This window comes from Nansenia antarctica, assembly GCF_963989245.1.
Source record: "Nansenia antarctica genome assembly, chromosome: 4".
NCBI classification, from domain to species: Eukaryota; Metazoa; Chordata; class Actinopteri; order Argentiniformes; family Microstomatidae; genus Nansenia; species Nansenia antarctica.
Window position 1 is genome coordinate 25658475 of NC_137689.1, and position 18930 is coordinate 25677404.

The 18930-nt window shown below is 45.1% G+C and overlaps 2 protein-coding genes across 2 annotated transcripts in view; both read right to left on the reverse strand.

The window, feature by feature from the left end:
• trim37 (tripartite motif containing 37) overlaps positions 1-4763 on the reverse strand; it is a 42172-nt gene extending 37409 nt beyond the window's left edge. Inside the window, exons 1-6 of the mRNA XM_080529289.1 lie at positions 4728-4763; positions 3946-4047; positions 2782-2822; positions 2384-2500; positions 1747-1834; positions 1224-1346 (exon numbers count right to left, since the gene is read on the reverse strand). Of these exons, the coding sequence (XP_080385415.1) occupies positions 1224-1346; positions 1747-1834; positions 2384-2500; positions 2782-2822; positions 3946-4047; positions 4728-4748 (492 nt within the window). The 5' untranslated portion in view covers positions 4749-4763. The remainder of the gene's footprint in view (positions 1-1223; positions 1347-1746; positions 1835-2383; positions 2501-2781; positions 2823-3945; positions 4048-4727) is intronic.
• A 4514-nt stretch (positions 4764-9277) lies between these two features.
• rabgef1 (RAB guanine nucleotide exchange factor (GEF) 1) lies at positions 9278-18930 on the reverse strand (the record flags this gene model as incomplete). The annotated part of the gene is made up of 10 exons (XM_080528687.1): positions 9278-9734; positions 10651-10907; positions 12765-12856; positions 13889-14021; positions 14584-14665; positions 15122-15288; positions 16070-16090; positions 16832-16918; positions 17690-17892; positions 18752-18930. 10 exons carry the CDS (start codon positions 18928-18930, stop codon positions 9306-9308), a joined length of 1650 nt encoding a protein of 549 aa, XP_080384813.1. The 3' UTR covers positions 9278-9305.

Below are 18930 nucleotides of genomic sequence, written 5' to 3' on the forward strand. Positions count from 1 at the left end.
GCTTTCACGGATGACGTACGTCATAAAAAATTCACAGACATCGTACGTCATAAGGCTTTCACAGACACAGTACGTCATAAGGCTTTCACAGACAACGTACGTCATAAGGCTTTCACAGACAACGTACGTCATAAGGCTTTCACAGACAACGTTGAGAATAACAATGTAGCTTCGTCTGCAATTCAGAGCAGAATGACCGTTCTGATCCCTTCACTAGGGGAAGGGGAAATTGGCTCATTTCCTAAACCGACACACCATCTAGTGGACAATATCAGCATTGCATCGACCGTGAGCTGGGGACGTGAAGCTGTTCTCAGGCTTGCTTCGGATAAAAGTGGATAACATCAGCAGGGCATTGGAACAGCTCTATACACCGTCCTTCTATACATATACTTCTATACTCTATACTTCTATACTCTATACACCTCCTTCTATACATATACTTCTATACTCTATACACCGTCCTCCCCCGGCCGGGACAGATGACTCATCTCTCTGGGATGACTTAAGCTGATGTTGCCTAAGCCCTTAGATTGAATTGGACTGATAGGACAGAGGTGTCATTGGTTCTCCTTACAAACAGCACTTAATATCAAATGACTATGGTTGGAAATCAGGTGTGTAAACTGAATGTAGAGGACAGGTTATTACTCTGTGTTCTGGTCTGAGGTCCCAGCTGTTGTAAGAGTACAGTAACAGATTCTCTCTCTCTCTCTAGTATTACTAAAGCCTCATTGAATTCATTCTAATGTCACCCCATTCTTGAAATAATCAATCGACACAAACTCAACAATTCTTCACAGTGTTCAATGACTTGGGAGTCAGATGATTCATATGAAGACAGGCTTAGCTATGAACAGCACACCTATCGTATAGTAACTGCCAACCTAAAACAAAGTCCCTACAGGGCCGTGGCTTGAACATACAGCTGATACACAATCACAATGACCCCCCTCCTGAACCCTCTCCCCCTGGACAGTTTCTCTACTGTACATAATTGTACATACGGTAATTGTATATATATATTTTGGGTAATTCTTCCTTCCTCTAGCTGGCCCGTGTGTAGATTACTTTTTCTTGCAATGACCGACAGATAGATGATTCACTTACGTAGACAAATGTACTTGCTGCAAGTCGCTTCGGGTAAAGGTGTCTGCTAAATGGCGTAAAATGTGAATGTAAATGACCAGTAAGGTTGATTGACAGGGGCGAGGTTTCCTCACCACTTCCTGCACCAGGCTGATGAGCTCCAGGAGCCGCCGGCGCAGCTTGGCCACCTCCTCGTTCACCTTGTTGACGTGCTGCTCGTAGATCTCCGCCAGGGGCTTGAAGGTGTGGCCGCCGTGCTGGAGGGGAGGGGGACCAGGGGTACATGGACATCAGGGGACATCATTCAACAGTGATATACTATACATATACAGGGTTCCCACACCTTCTGAAACATCAAATTCAAGCACCTTTCAAGACTCAATTCCCTCAAATTCAAGGACCCAACACGGCATAGTTTGAGACAGAACTAGTTGACGAGCTAAATAAAACATTTTTTAATATATCTATCTATCTAGGAATTCAACCACTTTCAATGACCCATGTCTATTTTTAAGACCTTTTAAGGTCTTAAAAAAAACAAAAATCTTTAAGACCTTGTCTTTTGTCAGGTTTTTCGTCGACGTGCATCTTTGTCTAAAGACGAAGACTAAATGTAAAATAGCCCAAATGAACACTGCCCAACAGTAGTGGTCTTACCATGCCCCCCCACAGAGCACACTGGTGGCAGATGCACTTCTTACAGGTCCAGCAGAACACACTCAGCTTCTCATGGTGGTTGTCACACCTGTGGAGGAGGAAGCACGTCACCTAAACACTCACACTTGTCAACGTCCCAGGCGAGCCATCATACTGGACACAAACTCGAGAAGCCGACTTTAGAAGTGTGCTAGCCAGGCCTTTAGAAGTGTGCTAGCTAGGCCTTTGGAATTTTCGCAACTCGGAAAAAGGACACAATGTTCTCTGAGTTGCTTATGCTCCATATAGCCTATAGAAGTACAGGCTAAATTTAGCTTTTAGGGAGTAGAGGTTGGGGTTTAAACATGAGTGGATGTCAGAGAGAGAGAGAGAGAGAGAGAGAGAGAGAGAGAGAGAGAGAGAGAGACAGAGACAGAGACAGAGACAGAGACAGAGAGAGACAGAGACAGAGACAGAGAGAGAGAGACAGAGAGAGAGAGAGAGAGAGAGAGAGAGAGAGAACGTAGACAGATCAAGGGAGAGAGAGAAAGAGGGACAAAGTGAGGATATAGATCGCGGTGATTAGGATGACGAATGAGGAGGAGGGACACGAGGGAGCGAGGGAAGGTGAGAGGAGAGGGACGCGCTGGGGGCTCACTTGTCCTTGTCGTTCTCCTCGTGTTTGGAGAGGTTGCAGAGCTGCAGCGTGTCCAGCTGCTGGGTCACCTCCTCAGCCCAGCGGCAGTTCACCAGCTCCCGCAGCTGCAGAGGAGCCCTGAACACACACACACACACACACACACAAACAAATAGATACAGATCCCCAAGTTTATACATCCAGGACTCTTCTCTCGGTAAGGAATCGATAAGACGCTGGCACCACTCTATCCCTCCTCACTGTGAACTTAAGAGGAATCAATACACCATTCCTGAGGTTTACTCTCAGCTCAGAAGCCTGAATTTTGAATAGTGGTTTTGGAAACGACATCAAAGCTGTGTGTTACTCCCAGACTGAGGGGATACTGAGGGCTGTGTTCAAAGACGGGGGGGGCTTACCGGCAATGTGGGCATTGGGCTCTCTGCTCCGTCAACCAGCGCTGTAAACAGAGGAGGGGGGGGTCAGAGGTTAGCATTACTGATGACCGTTCGGAGGTAACACTCTGTACAAATCAGTTCGCTTTTAATTGACTCTGCCAAAGAATTTTTAAAATGTCCAAGTCTGCACCCATTCATTGCCTTTATTTTCTAGCCTGACACATTTCGAAACATGCCTTGTGGATTCAATTTCAAGTAACAATTCAATTTTCAGCCTGATTCACTCATTGAGTTATAAAGAAAGAGTTTTTACACCAACACGGCAGTCACGCTGCCCTGTCACTCTGCCCGGTCACGTCTCTTCACTACACTGGCGCCCCGCTGGTGGAATGAGCTTCCCACGGCTGTCAGAACTGCAGAGTCACTCGCCACCTCCATCTCTTTAGGCTACACCTTAACTGCTCCTCCTGAGACATCTACTACCCCCCAGCACTGTGTCTCCTGAGACACCTGCTTCCCCCTATACAGTGTCTCCTGAGACACCTGCTTCCCCCTATACAGTGTCTCCTGAGACACCTGCTTCCCCCTATACCGTGTCTCCTGAGACACCTGCTTCCCCCTCTACTGTGTCTCCTGAGACACCTGCTTTCCCCTCTACTGTGTCTCCTGAGACACCTGCTTCCCCCTCTACTGTGTCTCCTGAGACACCTGCTTTCCCCTTGTACTGTTTCTCCAGTGAAGAAAAGAAGAGAAGAAAGAAAGAAAAATATATTTCTTTCTTCTTCCATCACAACGACTGCCTGGCCTGAGCTAGATCAGTGTTTCTCAACCCTCTCCTCGGGGCACCCCACCCTCACCACATATTTGATCTGTTCCACCATCAGCTCACCTGATTCAACTAATCAGTTTGTACTTGATTAGTTGAATCAGGTGTGCTGGTGGTGGAACAGATCAAATATGTGGAGCGGCTGGGGCACCCCGAGGAGAGGGTTGAGAAACACTGAGCTAGATCACTCTTCCTGCTACTGATTCAATGATTCAATTACTTGCTTAGTCAAATGTATCGACTGTGAGTTGCTTTGGAATAAAGCGGCGTGTGCTAAATACCCAAAATGTAAATGTAACAGTGTGTGCAGAGTTCAGATAAGGAGCTATGCTGATGCTAACGCTTCACGCCAGGCTCACCCGTATGCAGCTGAAGCAGCACAGTTTGGAGCAGTGTGGGCAGAGCCGGGCGTCACGCAGCTTCTCCATGCAGATGAAGCACCGGAACACCTCCGCAATGCTCTGAAGGGAGGAAGAATGGGCTCTTTCACTTGACTCAAGACAAGGCCGGAACAAAACACTGCATCAAAATGGCAAGCCTGCTGTGACCAACTAAAGCAAGAAAAACAACATCTCAAATGGAAAAAGTGGTGTACTTTGGTTCCATTATGAAAAACAGTGTAGGTGTAGGTGCCACTTAAGATTTTCTCACACTCCGAAAAAATACATCTCCGACTGATTTATTTTTAAATTGCAGAAAGTAATTGACCCACTACAGTATCCACTGTGATAGCTCCCAGAGGACTGAGCCCAGAGGGGGGGCAGATATGGACAAGCAAGCATGGATCAATTCTCGTTTCAGTTGGTTAATGAGCAAATGTAAATGACTGCCTTTAGGTGAGCTGTATTTGGAACAGATATCTACAGGCAAGGCAGCTGGCATACGGCCAACAGTCCCAGTGATGAGTCCTGTGGTATTAACAGTGGTTGCATCAGTCAGCTTTGGCTTTTCTGGTTAAAGCAATGTCTCTAGATAGATTCATCTTTCACTTAAAGAGTACAGTATAACGGATAATAACGGAGCAAAAATATTTTGAAGATATATCTGCATTATAGGATATCTGCAGGCTTTGTCTACGTTATCCGAGGCAACTGTGTGTAAACTAGTAGTATGTAAACAAGCAGTGTGCATCAAACCATACCTCAACACTTTGTTCATCCATTTCAGGCACCTCAGTTTTCTGGAAGCGTTAGGAAATAGGAGGAAATTGCAATCCAATCCTAAAAATAAATAATAATTTAAAAAGTCAGGATGTGATCCCGATTCATGGCAACATCACAACAAAAACAGTGTCAGGTTAATGCATCTACTGTGCTGCATGAGGACGGAGCAAAGCCTGTTACTATCTATCCATCTACCTACCTACCCACCAACCATACCTTCTTATCAAGACCAGAGAGATGGTCGGTTATTTGTCTGTCTCAACCGCATCAATTAAGTGCGCAAGTTAATTCACGACAGCTACTGTCTACCTATGCAACATGGGATATTCAAGCGTTTAGTGGCTAACAAACCGACACAGCATTGGTCAGCTAACAAGCTACTATTTCTATTAGTTGACCTAGCAGTTGGCTGGCTAGCTAGCTAGCAATCCACCAAGCCTGCCACTGACCTGTATGTCTTGACAGCAAATGTCAAATTCGTTCCGTAAAACCAAGCACTATTCAATGATCAATTTGCAAAGTTGCTAGCGAGACTAGTGTTATGTTCTAGGCATCGTCGGCAGGGCTGCAGTCAAGCTAGCTAGGCTTGTTGTTCATCCATGATGATGCAGGCTAGTGTTGCTGCGCTGCAGGTCACCATTGGAGACCGTTCCTTCCTCTCTCGCGAGCTCTTTGAAAGTGATTCCACCAATGTGTGATCAGGGTTGCCAGATCGGATGGACAATTTCCAGTCCAACGACTGTCTAAATATATTATTGGCAGAAAACGGATAACCAAAGACTGTCAACCAGGCCACACGTCTTCAGTTCGTCCTTCCCCTGCATAACAAACTGGTCGTGGGTTTATAAAGCCTTCTTTATTACCAAGATGCAGTGGCATTCAGCAACCATAAGCCGTGTCGGGCTTTACTAAACATGTAATGCAATACAGAAAACCTCCCAATCTGGCAACAGAGTGTGATCAATAGAGGAGTGGAAGACGGGACGAACAGATAAGGAGGTTGGGGCACAACCAACACACCCATTTCTGGCTTTGCATCACCGAAGAGATATTATATTTATAAGATATTTGTATTCAATTTGGCATCACTGATGCATACATACAAGATACACCACGAAAATGCAAGCATTCAGAGAGAATAAATGTAATCTCTCTCTAAGCTATAAGCGTCCTTGGGTTTGTGAAAGGGGATATAAAAACCAAGATATTATTATTATTATTATTATTATTATTATTATTAAAAATAAAACGAATGGTTGACAGTAATATCCCAAGACACTATAGTTTATCATTGTTACAGTGATCATACAGATCGTCTATCTGTACAGTATAGTACAGTGGATAGTGTACATAGCCTTTATTTATGTAAACCAGCTCCTTCCCTTCTTGTGATTTTTTTTAAAGTGTTTTTTTTTACCCTTTCCTAACACCAGGGGAGCCACCCCTCCTAAATTTCGTTGTTTGGTACCTGTACTGTAGCAATGACAATACAGTCCATTCATTCATTAATTCATTCATTCATTCATTAATTCATTTGTAAATGTGAATTGTTCACAACACAAAATCCTCACTGGCGTATAGGCTACTCAACATGACAAAATGCATCAGTTACACAAAATTACAATGCAATGAATGAATACCATCTTATGACATCTTCCTATGCTATCTTAACTCCATGTAGGTGCAAAATCAGGTGGAAACATTAAACCAGATACTTTGTGCACAGAGGAGAATCTTTATATAAAACGCTGTGCTCTGAAGCAGGAAGAACTGCCTCATTTGGACCTGAGGGAGAAACTGACCCACATACTAAATCCAGAATGCCTGGAGAGAAATAGAGTTGCCTTCTCTGGATGTGTGGACTAATGTAATGAGCCATTTTTAACGTCCCCAGTGAACCTCAGGAAATTGAAGTCTTCCATTCAGGCTAGCCCCACAGAGACACCTCATCCCATTTGAAGGAGGGTCCTCTGACATCATGATGAGCAGCCGGTCTTCCTCTCAAACCACCATGAGTCGTTTGTGTGCCAGTGCTGTTGGTCGCTGTTGGACTGAATGGTACGATTATGACTTCCTCCCCATCTCCACTCGCTCACCTAGTGATACACCTACATTATCAAGCATGGTCGAGTTATTGAATAACTCACGGTAGAGCTATTGATACCATTTTTAGATGTTTCTGTAAACAGGGAGGTTCTTTATAGACCACAGAAATTGAATAGTTGTAATTTCTCTGACAATTTTATTGAAACCGACAACCATGGAAATAAACTGCTCATATATTTTAAAGAATTTTATTGGATATTTATTGGAAATGTATGTAATCGAAAACAAGAAAACCTCAATGTGTCCGGTGACGGTCCCATCAAACAAGATACTACTGGTGCAGTTACAATACTGCCACCACATGGTGGCAGCAGTAAGTAATTTACAGCACATACCTGTTCTGTTCATTTACTCTGATGTTGTCCCACGATGTTATTAAAGCAATGGAAGTTGTATCCTTATGTGAAACTAGTCAACATCACACATGTACCTCGCTTTAACTTCAGAAAAGATTACCTATACATTTTAGTGAAACAAGCAACATCATAACAAGTAAACATCATTACTGAAAATGGAAGCTACAATAAGCGTCCTTGGGTTTGTGAAAGGGGATATAAAAACCAAGATAAAAATCAATCTCTTGATGCATTTGGATTCTGAGGGTTTTATTAATTGAATGGAATTTCATACACAATCAATAGATAATGTAAAACAATGGTATTATTATAAGTTACATACATTTACATAATAAATAGCGACGTGTTAAACCCTTCCGTTTTAAAAGTGGTCATAAATAATACACACATACTTGTTTACACGGCTCTTATTTTGAGAGTTGCTAGCCTTCACTGTTGGTTACAGTGTTTTAAGTAGAGTACCTTTTACGACTATATATTTGGGTGACAAACAGGAGTGAGTGATGTTTCAGCATCCTAACCCAGTATTAAAACCATTCCTGATAACAACCATGATTCATAACATACAATACAGGACCAGTACAGATCATCTGTTCATTACACAGTGACTTGGGTCAAGTCTTAGGTTTCACAAATTGTACCGACATGAACTCTGTAGGAAGAACATGCAACACCTGTTGCAAACTGTAAAAGTTTAAAATGGAAATGTTTACAACAAATAAGGAGGAAGTGTAGAAGAATAAGTAATCTCTCTACTGACTAGATGGCTATTCTAGGACCATCAGAAATGTGATTCATTGTGTGCACCATCAAACACAACATCTTTGTGTTTCAGTCTATTAACATGAGGCTAATGACATTTAAGTCAGATACTTATCTACAGTCATTCATTAGTGGGTGTGTGCACTATGCACAACAACCCAGCACCCGTTGACTCTGGAAGGTGTACCAACAACAATAACAACAACAACAACAGTTACAGTGTCAGCTAGACAGCTCAAAGTCAGTGTTCGTTTTAGTGTTCTGGAATACGGCTCTTCTAAAACCCAACAGTAGAGAGTTGTTATTCATAAATAACATTAAAATAACATTAGACCCTAGTCTGACCCAATGTCTGCTTGGGTAAAGACATTCCCTTTTCATACATTGTTAAATAAGAGCAATTTCCCCTATTGTCATACTTAAGTTTGCCACACCAGTACCATGTTTCAACCATTATAAACACAGTAATGTCCAGTCATGGCATTTCTCTACTGATAGGAAGCAGCTTTGTGCATTACTATGCCCTACAGACATACTGAAACTTAGTGGAAGCTTTAAAAAAATCAATTTCAGCATTACAAATCCCAGTTGAAAAGCAGTTTTAGTTAGCTTATGTGTTTTTCCCAATTTGTAAAAAGGACAAAACAAGGACTAAACAAACACAGGGACAAATCTTACCGCGAGCTAGCTTGAGACCTTTGGTTTGGGGTACAATGAGTGAGCAGAAGCCTGTTCCCTTGCTGGTGAGTCACGCCGACTAGGAGCAAAGCACATGCAGAAGACCACAGGACTCCGTACAGTTCATACTGCAGGGTGCACAAGCCAGCGTTTCCCCAAATCCCAAAATTATTAAAAAAAATACTATTAACTACTATTTAGTAGTTTGTAGTATCAAGGAGTGCGATCTGCAATGTACAGTAGAGGCTGGTTGGAGCAGTGGGGATGTTGAGGGTGAGGAGCGCAGGGCCTTAGTGTGAGGTCATTAGACCTGAAAAGGCCTTGTCTTCTAGGAGTGTAGGGGGCCGTTACCCTTGACCCAGTCCCTGGACCCTCTCCCTTTGGTGTTAACAGATCTGAGAGACACTGGACACAGAGGCATAAGCACCGTCTAGTCATGGCTCCTCTGTCAACACAGCCAGTAGCTCAAAACAAGGAGAAGGAGCTGGGAGCCAAGACATTGGAACGAACAAAGTCTAAGTGTGTGTGAGAACTTGAAGCCAACAAGTGCCACTTCCTGAATCTCATCATAAAACAGACCAAATGACAGTCCAGATGTGTGTGTGTGTGTGTGTGGGGGGGGGGGGGGGGGGCTTCTAGGGGTTCTGGGAGGTCCTACCCAGCAAACACCTGGGGCAGCAGGGGCGGCGGCAACCCGTCGTTCTCCACGTTGTCTGAGTCCATGGCCGAGGGGGCGGCCGGGCGGATCTCCAGAGGGTACTTCTCCAGGATCTGCTGCACCTCCCGCTCCACGCTCTCCTGCCAGGTGATTAGGTCGCTCTGCAGGCTCCGAGCCCCCTCCAGGACCCGCTCCTGCCGGCTCTCCAGGCCAGAGAGCAGGTCCAGGTTCTGGTAGACCAGGGCCACTGCGGGGCTGCCGGAGGCGGCGGGGGGGCCGAGGGAGGAGGGGTCCGCCTGGGGCCATCCGCCGTCCGCCTCAGGGCGACGAGGGGAGGCCTCGCCGGACATGTAGCGCTCAAAGTCCTCCGGGTCAAGGTTGAGAGACTGGGCGTCCAGCTTCTCGATGAAGGCCACAGCACAGCACTGTAGGGAGGGGGAGGAGGAGAGAGAGAGGGCAAACCTGAGTGCAAAGCGGTGGGAGCTCGACGCTCACTCAACAGTCATCTAAAGGTTAATCTAAACTATATTTTGTATTAGGACGGATTTGTTCAAACTGCACGACCAGAATTAGGACCAAGATCTGTATGGACGTGCTTTTTGATCTGCTTTTTGCAACAGTTACAGCTAACAAGCTCTCTGTTATGCAGTTCAAGCCTCACTGATCCAAGCGCTACACCAACAGGTTAAGAGGGCGAGCCGTGACTTTTTAACCTCATTCATTCATCACCAGCACCAGTGTCTACGTATGTGAACATGTCAATTAGTTAAAAAGACTAAGAAATGATGACATCAGGGGGTAATATACATACATCTGAAAGAGGAAGAAAAAAATAATAATTTCACAGATGAAGTTTCCAGCCAGGAGGAGGACATTTGATTTGCAGCTGTAGTTTTATAAATTGACAGAATAACATCCATGTGTTCCAGAATAACATCCATGTATTCCAGAATAACATTCATGTGTTCCAGGGTTCCTCCAGTGCGTGGTTGATCAATGGACCTATCTCTAAGCCAAGCCCCGAAACAGAAAACAGAAATTTGCCAACTCCCGTCATTGTGAGTCATTGAATGTCATTCAGTCACGGTCGGTCAGTCAGTCACTGTCAGTGAAGCGTTGTTTGTTTGTCCGAGTTTTCAAAGGGGGCGTGGCTTAGCGATAGGTCCATTAGGAGTTGGACCAGCTCCTACACAGACACAGACACAGACACAGACACACACACCCCCCCCCCACACACACACCCCCACACACCCCCCCCCCACACACACACACACACACACCCCCCTCACACACACACACACACACCCACCCACCCACCCACCCACCCACCCACCCACCCACCAGGTTAGTGAAGTAGTATCCATCCTCCCCGGTCATCAGCCTGCTGGGGTTGCAGAAGCGTGTGATGTACTGGATGTTGGACTGCAGGCGGGGGGGGTTGGCCTTCAGCACGATGTAGATGAGGGTGGGAAGGAAGTCGTCGGCCGAGGCCGGCTCCCCCTGGGTGGTCTTGATGGCGCTGAAGATGTGCTTGCTGCAGCGTGTGATGCACGCCAGCTTCTCGCGGGGCACCCGCTTGGAGTCCATCTCGATGACGTCTGTAACGGTCACACGCAAATAGGGTTTTCCGAACGTTAGCGTGCGGCGCGCAACGAAACAGTATTTGACAAAAGTGTTTAATGACCGTGTTTACAGATGTTTAAGTCAGTTAGCTAGTTTAGCTTAGTTGTACCGTATTTTCCGGACTATAAGTCGCGGTTTTTTTCATACTTTGGCTGGTCCTGCGACTTATAGTCAGGTGCGACTTATATATCAATAATTCATAATCTCTGACTGACATGAACTGACATACGGTAATCTCTGACTGACATGAACCAAGGAGTAACTTCCGCTAGCGCCTCATACGCGATAGAATAGCCATTATACTCGACAATATAGACATTAAACACGACAATGTGGACATTAAACATGATGTTATGGACCTTATACACAATGTTATGGACGTTAGAAACTATATTAAAGTCATTTATTCCTTCCAGAGGCTGTTTAACGTTGCAATGTTGTACCCGCGAGTAGCATTTTGCTACTTCCGGTAGCGCTTCATACGCGATAGAATGGCCATTATACTCGACAATGTGGACATTAAACACGACAATGTGGACATTAAACATTATGTTATGGACCTTATACACAATGTTATGGACGTTAGAAACGATATTAAAGTCATTTATTACCTTTTAGAGGCTGTTCAAAGTTGCATTGTTTGTAGACTGCAAAGTCATCCCCACTACTTCCGTTTATCACCAAGCTATCTTTGTCATGGCCTCATACACGATAAATGGTCGTTACACTCGACAATGTGGACATTAAGCACTATATTATCAACGTTATACACGCTATTATGAACGTTACACACGATGTTAAAGTCATTTATTACCTTTTAGAGGCTGTTCAAAGTTTCATTTTTCTCTCGCGACGCCATGTTGCTAATCTCCGCTAGCAACGCGCTAGCTAGCGGACTTTACACTCGATAATACAAGAATTCCTTAACCTTTCAGAAAAAGTTTTAACGTGAATTATGTCCTTACTGGGCTTACAAATCCTATTATGAACGTTATACACGATATTAAAGTCATTTATTACCTTTTAGAGGCTGTTCAATGTTGCATTGTTAGTAGCATCCTACCTACTTCCGTTTTTCACCAAGCTATCTTTTTCCATGGCCTCATACATGATAAATAGTCGTTACACTCGACAATGTGGACATTAAGCACTATATTATCAACGTTATACACGCTATTATGAACTTTATTCGCGATATTAAAGTCATTTATTACCTTTTAGAGGCTGTTCAAAGTTTCATTTTTCCTCCGCGACGCCATGTTGTTAGCCCCGCGCTAGCTAGCGGACTTTACACTCGATAATACAAGTATTCCTTAACCTTCCAAAATAATTTTTTACGTGAATTATGTCCTTCCTGGGCTTACAAATCCTCTCATGTCTCTTCACAGTGCCAGACTAGAGTCAAGCTCAACAGGGTATTCTTTCCCCGCTGATTCCGCCAAGCCCGTTCCCTTGAGCCATGCGACTTATAGTCCAGTGCGACTTATATGTGGTTTTTTCCTCTTCGTGACCCATTTTTGGCCTGCTGCGACTTATACTCGGGTGCGACTTATAGTCCGGAAAATACGGTAGTTTGGTTAAAAATGCTTTATGACTTTGATGACATAAGTCCTAATGGCCTGGGGTTAGGGGTTGACCTGGGGTTAAGGGTGAACCTGGGGTTAGGGTTAGGGGTTGACCTGGGGTTAGGGGTGAACCTGGGGTTAAGGGTGAACCTGGGGTTAGGGGTTAACCTGGGGTTAGGGTTAGGGGTTAACCTGGGGTTAGGGGTTAACCTGGGGTTAGGGGTTAACCTGGGGTTAGGGTTAGGGGTGACAGAGTGGAGGTCTCACCTGTTATGGCTTTGACAACGTTGTCTGACACCTCCGGGATCTCCTCATCCACAGGAACCATCAGCATCTCAATGGTCACCCAGTGTAAGGCCCTGTGCCACACGCACACGCACGCACACACACACACACCTTCATTACAGTCACTTACACCCACTGTGACCTCACAAACACCCACTGTGACCCCATTGTGACCTCACAAACATCCACTGTGACCTCACAAACACCCACTGTGACCTCACAAACATCCACTGTGACACCACTGTGACCTCATAAACACCCACTGTGACCTCACAAACACCCTACTGTAGCATAGTATAGGTACAACTTGTTGTAGTTGTTTAGCTCAAGCAGCCTAGCGGCAGTAGAGGAGCTAACGGTACCCCTCCATCTAATCTAGTTCTGGTTCTGTTTCTAGGGTTCTTATGTGGCGTCAGCTAGACAGAGATAGACATGTCAGTTCAGTTTTGTGTTCTTTGAAGAAGCGATCGTTTCCCAGATTGCTGATTAAAACATGAGATGAAACACATCATTCTTCAACTGTGACTATAACTTGGTAACTAACAACGGATATCAGCTAACAAACGCACCCGAACAGCCAACATAATCAACCCCACTGTGACATCACAGACACCCACTGTAACAAACAGCCAGTGGAACACCCACAGTGACATTTAAACAACCTAGACCGACATACACAGTGAAACAGACAGTAAACACACAGCCACAAACACCCACAGTGACTCAGACACTAATACGCTACGAACGCAAAACGTAAACAGAACTGGAGAGGCTGCTTATTTTTGGAGATGGGCAGCAGTGTTACCAGTGCTTGCTAAAGAGAGTCAGAGTGATAACTAATTAACAGTAAATGAAAGTAAACGAGTAGTTATTATTGGCAACCTTTGGGAGAATACATTTACATACAATTATTACATTATATTTAATGACATTTCAATTTCATTTACAGTTGGTTACTGCTCAGAGTGTCCACAGTTATGTTTACTTTCTGCATGTTATGACATTATTACGGACTTTCAGAGTGGGTAGAGGCGATGGTCCTCAACAAACATCCTCACACACAAAGATAACATTTATGACCAGACGGGGGATGTGGTCTGACTCACCGTATCCTGTTCTGAGTGGCCAAGTCTTTCTTCTCGTCGTCTGTGGTCTCGGGGCAGAAGACGCTCTTATACAGACGAGTCATGATGTACTTCTCCACCTGGTCCATCACTCGCTCTACGCGGTCTGAGGAGCCTGAAGAAGAAGAAGGAAAAAAAAGCGCTAGAATGAGCGCGAGAAGGCCAACTAAAGTGTGATTTAGTTGAGGCATTCTATGCTACATCATTATGTAACACCTTTGATCCCCTCCCATCTAGGAGACTCAGGAAGTACAGGATCCTCAGGTCCTGTACCAGCAGGCTACAGAACAGCTTCTTCCACAGAGCTGTCACTCTGATAAACATGTGATCAGTTAAAGAGGGCCTTAAGATAAGAGCTGTGACGTGAGGTAAGGTGTTGTTGGTTTTTGAGAGGATTTAGAGCAATTCAATATGCTCATCAACGTCATTCCTTTTGTCCTCTTGTTGCCTCCTATTGAACTGTGTAGGCCCCACTGCAGGTGGTCCACTTCAATGTTGACAGTACATATTTGAAATTAAACTTCTTACAGAAGAAATGGTCAAGTCTTCAAGCGATGACACTAGCAGAACATGTATACTAAGGACACAAGTCACCACCATCAACAATATACTTCAGGACCACATGATCTGATAGGTGTTCAAACATCGACATGTTTGGCTATCTGGTTTGAACCCACCTTTGAAATGAGTCATGAGGCGGTCTGACATGTTCTGGTAGAAGTCCTGGACACACTCTGACAGCTCGTCTGCACCCAGGTCCTGAGGGGGCAGGAGGTCAAACAGTCACAGGTGTTTGTGAGTCAGTGTCTGGACCAGATGGCCATGTTCAAGATAAAACGCCATTCCATTCACACATGCACACATACACACATGCACACATACACACTGTTGTTTCTCTACAACCAAACCATGGATCTATCTAGCCTACAGGGCATTTTTTCTAAAAGCACTGTTCCATCAATAACATTTGCTACACAAACAAAGCACATGAAAAACATGACTTCCAGATAGTGAATTATAAAGTGAGTAGTTATATATAATTATAAAGTGAGTAGTTAGATATAATTATAAAGTCAGCTCTTTTACAGTTGGCAAGAGGATTGTAATATCTCTGCTGATATGTTACATTGCCATTAGAAGAAGCTAAAACTTCCACAAACAGTTCAGGAATTGAAATAAGTAAACAGCAGTTTGGTGTTTTGAAAACGGGCCGACCTTTTTGTTGCCCATGCTGTCGATGAAAGCCCGGCTCTGCTTGTGGACCTCGCGGCCCGGCTTCTGGAGGTTCTTCAGGAAGTCGACGAAGTCTCGCGAGACGCGGTCCGTCTCGATGCTGGACTGGCGGCTGATGGACGGGCTGGGAGTCCTGCCCTCCTGGCTCTCTGGGTGGGACACACGGAGGGCAGCGCCACACACACTGTTACTAGTTACCCTTTCACTGGCTACCTCTTCCTTCATAGTGTTCTCACTCTGACTCACTTTAGAGGTGAACCACCTCAATAAACTGTGAAAAGTCAACGACAGGTCTAACATACTAACTGACACTGCTGCTAAGCGATTTCTAAAAAACTGCTTAAATCAATGGAGAAATATTGCAACACAGGTTCAAAGAAGTTTATTCTTTTGACCTACTTTTACTGTGAGTTGTAAGAAAACACACAGTGTTGATGTTGCACCACTATGTACAACATTCCATAAGTACAACATTCCCTGCATCATCTAACACCTTTTTGTTGTTGTATTTAACAACAACAAGAACAACCTTAGGGTTAGTCTCATTATGAAGTATTTGCATCAATACTAGGAAAAACACAGCCATTTTAATTCACAGAACTGTGGGATGGTACAGTGGTATTAAGAAGTGGTAGACTCGGGTTTGCTGCTACCAAAACATGGGAAACAGTTGGCTGTAGTCCTATATGTCCCAGTAGTCTAGAAATCACTTTATTTCCCCTTCATCTCCTTGACTTATCATCAAGACTGACTGGAGAAAGGGCATCGTCATTTTTCCCGCCATAATCTTTTCACCTGTCAATTCCCTTCAGGTCAGTGGACATTAATAGAAGATGAGGGAAAACTCAGGGACAGTTTGTGTCTGTTCTGTGGTGGTGTCTATGTGCCACGTGCACTACAGGAAAATGAGGGACTCACACACACACCCACCTCTGAGTCTGGCCACCAGGGCTGCCATAGAATGACCATAAGCGGGGGGGGGGGGGGGGGGGGCACAGTGAAACAATGAACATACAGTAGCAACATGACAATGGGGAACGTTCTTGTACTATGTGTGTACACACACACACACACACACACACACACACATACACACACACATACACACACACATATGAAAAAGGGAATGTTCTTGTACTCTCTCACACAAGCGCCCACACACAAGAACAAAACACACACTGGGACACAAAAACAAAACACTCAGATCAGCATCGTCTATGTTCCATGCAAGAGCGCAACAATTCACAAAACACAGATTAGACAAACTCACAGCAAACCAGAGCAGGGCAGTCAGTCTGACACACAGCTCTTTTAGCCAATCAGACTGGGCTGGCACACATTTTAAAGGGACAGTTCACCCAAATGACAAAATGACATATTTTGGTTCAGACTTCACTCCACACTTTGGTTCAGTTTATGTGGACACTGTCACTCACCACAATGTACCTAAATGAGCATGGTTGAAGTGTCATGCCCGAATCACCTTTATGTCATTTAAATCAAGTCACTGCGTCTTTTCTGAGGAATTTGGGCATGACATTTTTAACCTCATTTGAAATATCCCTTTAATGCTACCTCGGGGCAATATTAAGATGAGTCTCTGCCTCTAAAGTGACACTAATGGTTAATCTATAGGAGCTAAAAGGGAAACTACAGCATCCCGCTTTAAATCTCCTAAACAGCAGCTGTTACCTTCAGTGGGGGAGCCCATTTCCCATGGGGGGGTAAACATCCCTCTCCAGTCCCTCCCTGGCACCTTCTCCTCTCCCTCAGCGGGGGCTGAGGATGAGACGGACCAAAGGCAGGGACCAGAGTGGCCACCGGGGGCGCAATGGGATCACGGCGATGGAGGCAATGGGGGGTAAACAGTGCCAATACGGCATATAGGGACACAATGGGGGGGGGGGGGGTGGAGATGAGACGGAGCGGGTGTAGGGGGAGGGAGAATGGCAATGAATGTATGAATAAATGCACAGATCAAACAACGGTGACAGGTTGACAGTAAGTAATGGATTGATGAGATTAAAACAAGACAAAAGAGAGTGGAGATGGTAGGTGGTTGGTCGGTTTGAGTTTGTGAACAAATGGCGTTTTACCACAAGAGGAAGTGGAGAGCAAGGACCTGGACAAACAAGCTACAAAACAACAAAATGAACGGCCACTTCTATGAAGGTCGACTAAATACCTCCACACTGAGATAAGAGAGAGGGAGGCGGGACAAGGGCACCTCTTTTTAAAAAAGTCGTACCTGTCGGCAGGCTTGGTTGACTGATAAGGCTCAAAGAGGGCATGGCAAAATATGCCAGGCTGTAATAGGTTCTAGCGGACTTTGAAGGGAACTGAAGACCTTGCTGCCCAATCACGGTCTAAGATGTTGACACCCTGCTATAGAGCCCTCCCAGGGGACCCTTGTCAAGTGGGCGTCACGACACTCACTTTGACTTTGAACTGACCTCCCTAAACCGAGGCACTTTTAACACACAGTATCGTGATTTTGTGACAAAACTGTGGAGCACTCAACCTTGTTTGTTTGTTTCAGTTAGTCCGTACCTTTCTTGGGGGCCGTCCGTGAAGACGGGCTGAAGAACTTCTTGACGGTGGTCACCTTGCGGGTCTTCTCGTTGGTCTTCTTCTCCTCAAACTTGGAGAAGGGTGCCAGGGAGGCGTGGCTGGGCGGGGGGGGCTGGGCCTGGCTGGGGGGGGCCTGGGCCCCCTGGCTGCTGGCGTAGGCCGCCTCCTCCTCCCTCTGCAGCCTGAGATGGACAGGAAGTGTTGAAGTAGAGCACAACATATTAGAACTGTTCACAGAAGAAAAAACAAGAACGTTCTAATCGGACACATTCGCGTAAGCGCCTACATTTCAAAATATGTTCTCTTCTGATCTCTCTTACTGATCCCCTGGAGGAACAATTAGTAATTTCACTGTTTTCAATTATTTTTTTCTTCATTTTTTTCTTTACATAAAACAACATTATTCAAAACAAACCGACAAACTGCTTGTTTTCCTGTTTTGTTTCAGGCCATGTGTGAACTGTAGAACAAACAAAAGTCCCATGTGTACATGTGTGTATGGAGCACCGACGTCAACTAGCCAATGCTAGGGGCAGAAGGCTGAACGTTGTTGTGAAGGTGCAGCATGGCCGGGGTCTGGACTAACACTACCCTCCATAACAGGGGACTGGACTAACACTACCCTCCATAGCAGCGGTCTGGACTAACACTACCCTCCATAGCAGCGGTCTGGACTAACACTACCCTCCATAGCAGCGGTCTGGACTAACACTACCCTCCATGGCAGGGGTCTGGACTAACACTACCCTCCATGGCAGGGGTCTGGACTAACACTACCCTCCATAGCTGCTGGAGCTCTTCACTTTCCTTTCTGAATATGATTTTATCTTGTGTTTCTCTATTCTTGTTTTTAGTTTTTTGTGTTTTTTGTGTTTATTGTCCTGCTTCTCTTCTTTTTCTTTCTGTACAGTGTCCTTGAGTTTGAGAAAGGCACTTTTAAATCAAATCTATTATGTGTGACACATTGTGACCCAACGGATAGTCTACTACACAGCGTTTACACATGAAACAAGCTAGGTAACAGAAGTCAGTCGTCCTTACTTCTCAGCCAAGGCCCAGTCTTCCTGGATCTGCTTCTGCCGGGCGCGCTGGTACTCCTCCCTCCAGCACTTGGAGCATAGGCCCTGCCAGGCTGCGTTGCCATAGTAACCGCAGCCCTTGGTGCACAGCAACTCCGACTGGTCCACGTGGATTCCGCGGCGCTCTGTCCGTTGACTCAT